This window comes from Pituophis catenifer, unplaced genomic scaffold (genome assembly GCF_029215685.1).
Source record: "Pituophis catenifer annectens isolate HBS135680 unplaced genomic scaffold, rPitCat1.0.hap2 SCAF_1, whole genome shotgun sequence".
Lineage (NCBI taxonomy): Eukaryota > Metazoa > Chordata > Lepidosauria > Squamata > Colubridae > Pituophis > Pituophis catenifer.
In genome coordinates, this window is record NW_027256881.1 from 100,731,223 (window position 1) to 100,743,891 (window position 12,669).

At 37.7% G+C, this 12,669-nt stretch overlaps 1 protein-coding gene across 1 annotated transcript in view; it reads left to right on the plus strand.

The window, feature by feature from the left end:
* The window catches only part of WASF1 (WASP family member 1), a 64,052-nt gene that overhangs the window by 50,095 nt on the left and 1,288 nt on the right, over positions 1-12,669 (plus strand). The window contains exons 4-8 of the mRNA XM_070953388.1: positions 1,984-2,137; positions 4,173-4,290; positions 6,622-6,794; positions 7,408-7,587; positions 11,111-11,706. Coding sequence (XP_070809489.1) covers positions 1,984-2,137; positions 4,173-4,290; positions 6,622-6,794; positions 7,408-7,587; positions 11,111-11,706 — 1,221 coding nt within the window. The remainder of the gene's footprint in view (positions 1-1,983; positions 2,138-4,172; positions 4,291-6,621; positions 6,795-7,407; positions 7,588-11,110; positions 11,707-12,669) is intronic.

Sequence of the window (12,669 nt, forward strand, 5' to 3'; positions counted from 1 at the left end):
AAAAAGTGTGGGAGATGTAAATCACACTTAGACTAGGTTATTGGCATAATTGCAGCAGGAAATTATGGGAACTTTGAACTGAAAGTTAATCGGTGCTTAATATCTGCAGATATTTAAGTGCTTTAAGATAGTTTCTGCAAATGTGTTTTCAAAAATATTGCTTTGGTTTAGCTGAAATCTTATCTAGATATCGCTGTGATCTGGTTACTCAAAAGCATACTAGTGAAATCTCAGCTATTCCATAAAAAAGAAAGAATTTAAGAAAGAACCCTGAATTTTATAAATTTTATCCATCCTGAATATGGAAAGAAGATTGAAAAAAAAAAGAAACAAATTAGCATGATTACTCTATCATTTTAATTACAATTGCAATCATTTTAATTACAAAAAAAAAAATACAGTATTTTGCAGCATTAATGTGCCAAGATTTCCAATACCAAATTTATATAACTTCATTCAAAACCAGGACTATTTTAATTTATCTTCTCTCTTAGAAATGTATGGCCTTTCTCAGTTAAGAGTTTTAGAATCAATAAATTCAGAGATGGAAAGCATTACCAGCTATCATAGCATTTTCACTATGATATTCTTTTGGATGTGTTGCACTACAACTTCTGTCATACCTACATGGTCTGCTTAGGGGACACCAGTTTAAAGAACACCAGTTTATTAGTTCCCATCAGATAAACCCAAGTGCCCAGCACAAAATTGCTTTCACAGAAATTAATCAGTTTAATTCAGTTTCGTGAAATATGCAGTTGTAGAGTAATGCACACATTACCAATTAATTTCAATTAAATAAATTATAGGCAATAGAAATGTAGTTCAGTTTTGTTAACTACTTGAATTTATAGTCAATATTAGTTGTAAGCCACATCCAAGAAGCAAGAGCATGATTGATAAATTACCTTGTAATGCATTTTTCAATTATTATTCTTTTGTTGCTTGTAGTTAATTATTCATTTGGAAGATTTCTTCCATTAGCAAAATGTACGCCATCATAAACAATCAGTTCTGATCAGCTTTGAGGAAACAATTTGGGAAAAATCATTGATGCCAGTAGTCTAACTTATATGTTAAACTTTAACAACATGTTGCATAAAAATAATAAAGTAGTGACAGCTACTCAGCTAGTTTAGAACCACATTCAAAGAATCTGTAGCAGCTTATTCTACCATTGTTAAGCTGTTAATTTCCAATTTCAATTGCTCACATTTTTTTGTCATAGTAATTTTAGTTCTAATTTCAGAATGATCATTGCCTCATTTCCACTAGTCTAGTGTATTGAGCACACAATCCTCCACTTTTTTTTCTTTTGTTCAATCATGTCTGATTCTCACAGAGAGCCTGGACAAGTTTTTACAGTTTTCTTGGCAAGGTTTTTCAGAAGTGGTTTGCCATTGCCCCCTTGCTAGGGCTGAGAGACAGTGACTGGCCCAAAGTCATTCAAGTAGCTTTGTGCTGATTTCTAACATAATGACTTAGTCACAACACGAAATTGGCTCTTTTCTTCCACTTTACAGAATCGTAATTGTCATTGTAGTTGACTGTGTAGAAGCATTCAAAGCATTGCTCTGAAAAGCATGTTGTTGTGAGTTTAACATCTACTCCTTCAAGCATTAAAGAAGACAGATCTTCCTAAAGGCTTGGTATAACTGCTTTGAAGGCTCTCCCAGATATTTGTTTTGTGCACATGCACACAAGACTTCTGTTAAGGTTGCAATGTAATGAAGCAATTAGAAATGGAGAAGCATACAATAGCAGTTAGGTAACACCTTTAGCATATGCATAGTTAGCTTCCAAATTATGTGGCCGCTTTAATACTTTTAGGAGGGATGTTTTCACACAACCTTCATTTTTAATGAGCAGATCCTAACAATTCCTATTCCTGTTTTCTTATGAAATGCAAACTTTATTATAACCATCTCTGAATACTAGAGATTAATAACACACTAACTATGTAAACAATTCTCTTCTCTTCAGTTTCACTGCAAGATATAACAATGAGAAAAGCTTTCCGAAGTTCCACAACTCAAGATCAACAGCTCTTTGACCGCAGGAGTCTTCCAGTCCCTTTGCAGGAGACTTATGATACATGTGAACAGCCACCACCACTCAACATCCTTACCCCTTACAGGTTATCATTTCAAAAATCTATACCCTATGTTTATATAATGCATTTATTATTTACTCAGAGATTATTTTCAAAAATCTGTAACTGAATTGAAGGGTTTCATTAGAGATCCCAATCCTTTTTCATCAAAAGTCACAAAACTGATTGTAAGCAACTTAAAGATCACAAATTATTAGAGCAACTGATAATTCTGAGATTACATAATTGACTGTCTAATTACCTGCCTTGTATTTGGTTGATTGTTCATCATGATTTTGTTTTTTTATAATACATAGGCAAATGATTTATATCTATTCCTGGCCTAGCTAATCCTGTACTTCCAATGTCTAGGGAACTTCCCCCCCCCCAGTTCTTCATGTCTTGAAATGCTAAGGATTTAATTTTGTCCTTTCTACAAGGAAAGCATGTACAGTAAGCTGTAATGTACAACACTTTGTCATACTTAAACTTGTACTAGAGATTGAATCTAAGTATTTGATTGATTGATTGATTTTTACCCTGCCTTTATTACTTTATAAATAACTCAAGGCAGTAAACATACCTAATACTCTGTCCTCCTATTTCCTAACAACAACAATTCTGTGAGGTGGGCTGACAGAGAAAGTGATTGGCCCAAAGTCACCCAGCCAATTTTCATGCCTGAAGCGAGACTAGAACTCACCATCTCCTGGTTTCTAGGAAAACACTTAACCTGTAAGCCAAACTTGTCTTGTTATGTACACAGAATGTTATTTTCAGCAATTAAAGAGTCTTATAATCAAGTCTAGCCCAGACTATTGTTAAAAGTGTTTTGTTTGTGATGTGCTGAAGAAGAGGAACCTGTTTCTGGCATTAGAAGACATAAAATATTTGATTATTAACCAGGTCCTAAACTCCATGGCTTAGGACCTGGTTATCTACGGGACCACCTGCTACCACCAATAGCCTCCCACCGGCCAGTATGCTCCCATAGAGGGGGGCTCCTCCGGGTGCCGTCGGCCAAACAATGTCGACTGGCGGCCCCTAGGGGGAGAGCCTTCTCTGTGGGGGCACCTACGATCTGGAACGAGCTCCCCCTGGAGATACGGAGGATCCCGGATCTGCGCACCTTCCGTCGTGCGCTTAAGACTTTTTTATTTCATCAAGCTGGCCTGGCCTAAATCTTCTCCCCTTTTTAAATGCAAATTTTAATTTGTTTTTAAATTATGGGGTATTTTAAATTTGTTCAGCCAAATTATTTAATTCGTTTTTATTCTATTTTAAATTTTTGTATTTATGTGTTTTATCCTGTGGCTGTTCATCGCCCTGAGTCCTTCGGGAGTAAGGCGGTATAGAAATTTAAATAAATAAATAAACAAACAAACAAACAAACAAACAAATAATAAATAAATTGCCCCCGAGTATCTGCTGAGTGCATTATCCTCATTATGAAGCATGTGGTTCCATTCGCAAGTGCTAACTTTTTTCAACCCATCTGATTAGAACTTTGCAACCAAAATAACCTTTCAAACAAATTATTTAGATCATTAATTTCTATTAAGTTCACCTTTTCCTTATATTTTTCATATATGGTTTTATATATTAACAGATTGTTAAATCAGTGCATAAAATTCTGTAATGAGCTTAGCACTCAAGCTCCTTTTCAAAATCCATGAAACAAATAATAGACTTTAAATGGGCATTACATAATGAATTTTACAGGGCCTTTAAATATTTAGACATATGATGAAACATTTGCCATGATTTGTGTATTCAATAATTTAAAATTTGAGTCCACTTGTTATTGCCCCCAGATATGGTTATCTATTGAATTAACATCATCTAATTCTAATTTCTGACATTCCTTCAATATGTGCTTTATAGAGCTATAGCGCAGTGTCAGTTATTTTTCTTAGAAATGAAAATTTATCTTTTCCCCTGTATATATGTAGGTATATTCTACTTAAGATTTCATCCTGCTAGAAATGTATTCTTCATTTGGAGATGAGGGTGTTATAATCTCAGATGTTATCATTCAATCTGTATTTAATAATACTTTACAATGTTGCTTTGTCTTTAGAGATGATGGAAAAGAGGGTTTAAAATTTTACACAAATCCTTCATATTTCTTTGATCTATGGAAAGAAAAGATGTTACAAGATACAGAAGATAAAAGGAAGGAAAAGAGAAAACAAAAGGTAAAAGATACTGCTTTTGACCAACGACACAATGAAACAAAAGTAGCCCCATCAAGGCAGCCATTAAAATCATGTAATTTTCTAAACATAATAAAACTTATTTGAATAATAAGTTAAGAACTGGCAAAAGTAGTAGAAATGCCTTCTGAAAAATAAAAGTTTCATATAAAAAAAGGGAAGATATGCACAATAGATAAAAAAAGAATCTTCATTCCATCAATTCAGGCCTATGATATATTTTCTTCTCTCTCAATTCTCAGATAGAAGTTTTGTTTCCTGTATGATAAATTCTATAATGGGAAATAGAATGGGTTAAACTTATGCCCTTGCTGATTTTGGCTTGGATTTTCCTGTTGCTTAAAACATATTTTTATAATCATGAGAAAAAGTCTTTCTGCAAAGTAGTAAAAATAAATATTGATAGCCCATGAATGTTTGTATATAGAGATACTGACCCTTTTGGACGAGAATAAATTATCTTCCTTAGCTTTAGGTTATCTCTTCCTATTTACTCTCAAGTGCATATCCAAGTCTAGATTGCTTATAAGGCAACTTATAATGGAAATAGATGGTAAAAAGCAAAAGATATTGCTTTTTTATGTTTTATGTAGTTAAAAATTTATAAACACAAAAGGTTTTTCACTGAAACTCCTATCCCTATCCTTCACCTGGCTGTGCTACAGCGAAAGCATAGGAAGATCTCCTTAATGGAATATTTGTGTCATTGTGATGATGGCCAAGTCAAAACTATTGAACACATTATCTTCTACTGTAATTATTACCGAGACATTTGTACTACATTTATGTACCCATTATTTTTACGACTACCAGCCTGTTCAGATCAATTTTACATCCATTTATTGCTTCGAGAAAACAGCTGTCATTGCTTTCAAAGTATAAATTCTATGTGACAGCATATAAAATATGGCAGGATCCTTAGCCAGGAGATGTTAATTGATAAAAGTATTTAATATACATACAGTGCATTCAGAAAGTGTTCAGAGCCCCTTCACTTTTGTCAATTTTGTTATGCTGCAGCCTGATTCTACAGTTGTTGAAATTCATTTTTTTTCTCAGTACCCCATAATGACAAAATAAAAAGAGAATTTTAGAAATGTCTGTAAATTTATTTTTTAAAAAAACCTGAAATATCACATTGGCATAAGTATTCAGACCCTTTGCAACAACATTTGAAATTTAGCTCAGGTGCCTCCATGAATGGAGCAAGGTTCAGGGATATCCTCAATGAAAACCTGTTCCACAGCGCTCAGGACCTCAGACTGGGCCAAAGGTTCACTTTCCAACATGACAATGATCCTAAGCACACAGTCAAGACAACACAGGAGTGGCTAAGGGACAACTCTGTGAATGTCCTAGAGTGGCCCAGCCAGAGTCCTGACTTGAACCCTATTGAACATCTCTGAAGGGACCTGAAAATAACTTTCCACTGACGGTCACCATCCAACCTGATGGAGCTTGAGAGGATTTGCAAGGAAAAATGGCAGAAAATCCCCCAATCCAGGTGCGCAAAGCTTGTCACGTCATACCCAAAAAGACTCGGCTGCAATTGCTGCCAAAGGTGCTTTAAAAAAGTACTAAGTAAAGGATCTGAATACTTATGCCAATGTGATTTTTCAGTTTTTTCTTTTTAATAAATTTATAGACATTTCTAAAATTCTGTTTTCACTTTATCGTTATGGGATACTGAGTGTAAATTAATGAGAAAAAAATGAATTTCAATAACTGTAGAATCAGGCTGCAGGTTAATAAAATTGACAAAAGTGAAGGGGGTCTGAATACTTTCTGAACACACTGTATTTTCATCTTAGTTGCTTGTTAATAAAGATTCAGTTTTTGTAGAAATGCATATTTTAATTGGATTAGGTTTTTATCTCAGAGTATTTTAGGTCATGTAAGTTTATAAATTTATAGTTTCTAGCTTTTTATATTTTATTCTCATATGCATTTAATAAGGCATCAACCTTATAGCATCTCATAGATCTTAAACTCATTTGTTCATAATTTTTAGTTATAGTCACTATATATTTATAGTCAGTTTAGTCTTATAGGTATTTTATAGTAAGTATAATAGATATGAGAGATAGTCTCTGTTTTACGTACAATAATTCAGTGATTACTGATTTATATTGTTTATTACTTACATCTTCTACTGCTGAATGAATGACGAAAATATGAAGGAATTATCACTGACAGTCTAGTTTAAATGTTATATCCTTGTTGTAGTTAAAAGAAAATGGATGTTTCTGGTGCATTCTGTTATGTGCTGAGCAGAACTCTTTCAGTGTCATGTTTTTTATGTTTTTTTAATAGCAGAAGAATCTCGATCGTCCTCATGAACCAGAAAAAGTGCCACGGGCTCCTCATGACAGGCGCAGAGAATGGCAGAAATTAGCCCAGGGACCAGAACTTGCGGATGATGATGCCAGCCTTTTACATAAGCATATTGAAATTGCTAATGGCCCTGCCTCCCATTTTGAGACCAGGTTCGTTTTCTTCAAAACTCAGAGTTTGATCCTAGCCAGTTTATGTTTGTTTGAATTTCAAGCTAGCTGTCATCTGTACGTTCTATAATTAGGGGTAATTTTCTAGAATGGTCCATAATTTGACATTGCTGTAATAGATCATTGCTGTCTGTCATGCCACTTTATATTCATGATTGGACTTGCAGTTTACCTTCCCATATTCTCCAGGGAGGGCTTTTGAATACCTTACTCTCCAGACAACCCCCTCCTGTTCTTATATGTGTATAATAGCAGTGATGATAATGATTTGCTATTTGCTTTGGAGTTAGCAAAACTGAATTTATAATTTCTGTTCCTGCATTCAGTGCACATCTTCAGTGTTCATAGTTTGTGACAGTTACAAAACAAGGTATTAGGTGTGTATATTTGGTTGTCATGTGTTAAGTTGGCCATCCATCACTAACTGTTCGATGCCGTCTTCCTCCATAAGTATTGAAATAGTGGGTTAATTTTCCTTTTGAGAGAAATGTTTTTTTCTTGCAATGGCAGTGAAATCAGAGACTAAAATGAATTAAATTCATTTTCATTCATTCACAAATTCATTCATATGTGCATGGGATTTATTTCTGTTCAGACCGCAGGCATATGTGGAACACATGGATGGACCCTATTCTCTTTCTGCATTACCATACAGCCAAATGAACGAACTTCTTAACAGGGCAGAAGAGCGTGTTTTAGTAAGACCACATGAACCTCCCCCACCCCCACCAATGCATGGAGGAGGAGATGTGAAACCCATTCCACCCTGCGTGAGGTAAGAAGCACTTAAAATGAAAGGTCAGAGAGCCTTGGCAATAGCTGACACCGACAGACTGTAAATTGTAGGTACAAAATAAATAAGCAAGTAAGAAAACTTTACAGGAACAAAAATCCATCACTTCCCCGCTGTCCTGAAAGAGGCGGTGGTGAGGCCTCTCCTCAAGAAGCCGTCCCTGGATCCAGCAATATTGGCTAACTATCGTCCTGTCTCCAACCTTCGCTTCATTGCGAAGGTTGTTGAGAGTGTGGTCGCGCAACAGTTTCCACAATTCCTGGAGGAAACATCCTATCTAGATCCGTTCCAGTCGGGTTTCAGGTCTGGGCACAGCACGGAAACGGCATTGGTTGCGTTGGTGGATGATCTCTGGAGGGCTCGGGACAGGGGTTATTCCTCTGTTCTGGTCCTATTAGATCTCTCAGCGGCTTTTGATACCATCGACCATGGTATCATGCTGCACCGGCTGGAAGAGTTGGGGGTGGGAGGCACTGTGTTGCGGTGGTTCTCCTCCTTTCTCTCCGACCGGTCGCAGTTTGTGTTGGCAGGGGGGCAGAGGTCGACCTCGAGGCCTCTCATTTGTGGAGTGCCGCAGGGATCGGTCTTCTCGCCCCTTCTGTTCAACATTTATGTGAAGCCGCTGGGCGAGATCATCCGTGGCTTTGGGGTGAGATACCACCAGTACGCTGATGACACCCAGCTGTACATCTCCACCCCAGGCCACCCCAACGATGCCCTTGAAGTGATGTCCCAGTGCCTGGAGGCTGTGCGGATCTGGATGGGGAGGAACAGGCTCAAGCTCAACCCTTCCAAGATTGAGTGGCTGTGGCCCCCGGCATCCCAATATAGTCAGTTGACTCCATCACTGACTATTGGGGGCGAGTCTTTGGCCCCCACTGAAAGGGCTCGCAATCTGGGAGTCCTCCTGGATAGGCAGCTGTCTTTGGAGGAACATCTGACGGCTGTTACCAGGGCGACCTTTTATCAGGTTCGCCTGATTCGCCAGTTGCGGCCCTTTCTTGATCGGGATTCCTTGTGCACAGTCACTCACGCCCTCGTCACCTCTCGCCTTGACTACTGCAACGCTCTCTACATGGGGCTCCCCTTGAAGAGCACCCGGAGGCTCCAGCTGGTCCAGAATGCAGCAGCGCGGGTAGTGATGGGAGCAACATGGCGCTCCCATGTAACACCGCTCCTGCGCGAGCTGCACTGGCTCCCAGTGGTCTTCCGGGTGCGCTTCAAGGTGTTGGTTATCACCTTTAAAGCGCTCCATGGCATAGGGCCTAGCTATCTCCGAGACCGCCTGCTGCTACCGACGACCTCCCATCGACCCGTGCGCTCCCACAGAGAGGGCCTCCTCAGGGTGCCATCAGCCAAACAATGTAGGCTGGTGGCCCCCAGGGGGAGGGCCTTCTCTGTGGAGGCTCCCACCCTCTGGAATCAGTTGCCCCCGGAGATAAGAAGAATCCAGGACCTCAATGCCTTCCGTCGTTCCCTGAAAACCCACCTTTTTCAGCAAGCCGGGTTGGCTTAAGAAGAAATTTTTAAATTCTTTTAATTAGTCTGTGATTCTTAACTTTCGGGCCAAAATTTATATATATTTTTAAATGTTTTAATATTTGTATTCTATGTTTTTTTATCTTGGCTGTACACCGCCCTGAGTCCTCAGGGAGAAGGGCGGTATATAAATTGGAAATTAAATTAAATTAAAATTAAATTAAATACCTATTCTCTGTTTGATAAGTCTGAGTACTTTGATGCTCTTTAATATGCTTTGTTCTTAGAGATTTTCCTATGCATTTATTCAATAAATAGATTTATTGCCATTAGTTATGAGCCAGTTCAACACTTACATCCATCAAAATGGAAGTAATAAAATAATATAAAACTCTACAAAGTGACATATTCAGCTTAAAACTAAAAAGAGGAGGAAAAAACTGAAGTTCACATGCATGTAGTCCTTGTTTAGCTACAGTGTACTGTCTCATATAGGAACTGTTAGCAATTACAGTGGTGATGAAGAAGTAACTTTGCAACCAGTCTTTGCATTTATGTCCTTTGCAGGTCTGTGGGCAAAGGAAAGCTGAATCAAGATTGTAAGCACAGTCACAGTTTCATTTAGGGACCGCTTCATATCACAGCCAGATTGCCAGTTCCTGTTGTCACTAAACAAGAACTATTATAGCATATTATAGTAATTGGAATAATTTGCTACCATTATGAAAATCCCTTTAATTAGGTTATCCTGCCCAAGAAAAGACATACCTACTAGAATTGTGCGGTGATCCAGATTCTAAAGGTAAAAGTGGTTTGGTCCACGCATAGGTAGCAGACTTCAATTGTCAGCATCTCCTTAAATTAGGCTCACCTTTTCCTGGGAGTGCTCAGTTGTTGCCCAAGCCAAAGAAAAATGGCAGCCTTTTAAACAATTGCTGAGGAGTGACATGTCCATGTGTCCTTTTATTTTTCGAATCTAAATTGTTAGACAGCCCTGATGGCATACCAACTGAAAATAGAGATTGTTACCAACCAGTAACTGGTGTTAGGCGTAGTCAAGGCATCAGACTAAGATAGAGATGATCTAGATTCAACACTATCCCCAGCCATAAAATTCACTGGCTGATTTTGAGCCATCACTATCTTTCAGCTTTTGGAAAAATATAGAGGAAAGGGTACCATGTACATTTTCTTCAGTTCCTGGATGTTATTATATGAAGTTAGCAATAAACAAATGAAAAAGATCGTTTGATCTCCAGTGGTAATGATGTCTCTAGGAAGACTTCAAACCCTGTACAATTCTAAAAAAAAAGCAAGAATAAGGGCCAATGTTTTTGGGCCCATCTCTGGGAGGAAGCTCTTGAGGCCTGCCAAAATAATGTTGGGCAGCCATTTTTTACACATGCTGTAAAATCTACACAATTCTACTCAAAATTCTACTTCACTTTGAAGTGCAATGTGTTACCATAAGGGGAAAGGACAGTGTTTCATACTGCTTTTGTGGAGTACTCTCAAAAGAGAAGCTTACCTCCCTAGTAGTAATTTATTCTTAATACCGAGCATTCATCATCCGTGCTCTTAAATATTTTAATACATTTTATCATCATGTTAAGCAATGCATTGTCAGTTATTTAATTATTGTAACGAAATGTTCTCTACTTTGACAGATTCGTCTTTTTAGTGCTATGTTATAATAGTTATACTGATTGAACTCTACTTTCATTTTCACATGTTTTTCTTTATTAAATTCCATATTGCCAACCAAACTATAATTATCTGATAACTCAGAAAAAAAATTACAAATAAATATGTCATTTATTTATAACTATTTGTAATACAATGTCAGAAATAAAATGGTAAACAATATGTGTTAGATGTGGAAACACTGGGAACTGGCTCAAGTATGACCAATTGCACATTCAAAATATTCGCATGTTCTGAAATTATTATCGATACTTAGAATGTGACTACAACTAATTTCCATTCTTCTAGTTGTACTCATTTTCAGTATTTTCTTTTATCCCAGCTCTACTGCAGCTTTGACAGAAAATCGCCCTCAGTCACCTGCTGCTGGCAGAACTCAAGTCTTTGTGAGTCCCACTCCTCCCCCACCTCCTCCCCCTCTTCCGTCTGCTCTATCTACTTCTTCATTAAGATCTGCAATGACTTCCACACCTCCCCCTCCAGTGCCACCCCCTCCTCCTCCTCCCACCACTGCTTTACAACCTCCAGCTGTCCCTCCACCCCCTGCACCACTACAGATTGCTCCCGGAGTTCTTCATCCAGCTCCACCCCCCATAGCACCTCCCTTAGCGCAACCCTCTCCTCCCATCAGTAGAATTGCCCAAGTCTGTGAACCCATTCCAGTTCCGCCAAGTGAAATTCAAGGGCTCCCTCCACCTCCTCCACCTCCTCCACTGCCGCCTCCTGGTGTTCGTCCCTCATCACCAGTTTCAACTCTTTCTCACCCGCCCAGCTCTACTGTCCCAGGCCCTCACCTTCCCATAATGCCTCCATCCCCACCATCCCAAGTCAGTCCTGTTCCTGAACCCAAACGGCACCCATCAACACTACCCGTCATCAGTGATGCCAGAAGTGTCCTCCTTGAAGCAATACGAAAAGGTACTAGCTATCTGTGGATCCATTAGCAGGGCTGCACACTTGATGAAGCAAAATTTCTTTTTGCAGATTTAATGTTTTTTTTTTAAAGTATGCCCACTTAGCATAGAGTAAGCATGTCATCTTAAGCAAATTGCTATATGGATTTTTTTAAAAAGCAACAACACCTTCACTTGATGCTAGATAGTCATTTATCCTTGGATGGAGTTTATAACAGCTCTACATAAATGTTAGCTAAAATGGTTTCCACATAGTACAGTGTTGAGAATATAGTCTGTGAAAGTGTGCCACAAGCGTATTTTATAGTATTTGGTTTAACAACAACAAAAATCAGTATCTAATTGATGCATTTTCTAACATACCAAACAACTGCTCTCCGATTTTTCATTCTGTTGTCCACAAGTTTTTTAAAAAAAATTTAAAGCCTAAAATGCTATTTGGTTGAAATTATTAGCACAAGTAACAGAATAGCTTAATTTTTATTAACTTAAATAACTGGGAGATAAAGAGTGGACAATTACATAAAAGTATATTCTGATTTCTGTTTTAGACTGAATTTATTTTAAATTCAGGAGCCTTGGTCAGCATTGATTTATTCTGATAAACATGGTATATTCTTGGTTTTGAAAGAGCCAGAAAGTTTGAGTCTGTTCTAAGGCTATAATTTATATAACAATTTTACAGCAAAGAAGTTACTATTTATTATTACTAAAAATAATCCATTATCTTACTTTATCTAACCACTTCCCTGTAATTTGCTTCCCATGCAACTGTGAATTCACTTTTAATGAATTCACTTTTAAATCAGCAGCAGCCAGTCCTTGGAATACTTTGTATATCAACTTTGTATATCAACAGTTTACATTAATAATCAATTGGTGCATTTTTAATCGAAAGTATGAAGAAAGGTTATTACTGAATAATCTTATTTTTGTAATTGCATTTTTATATTCATACATTTCTGTC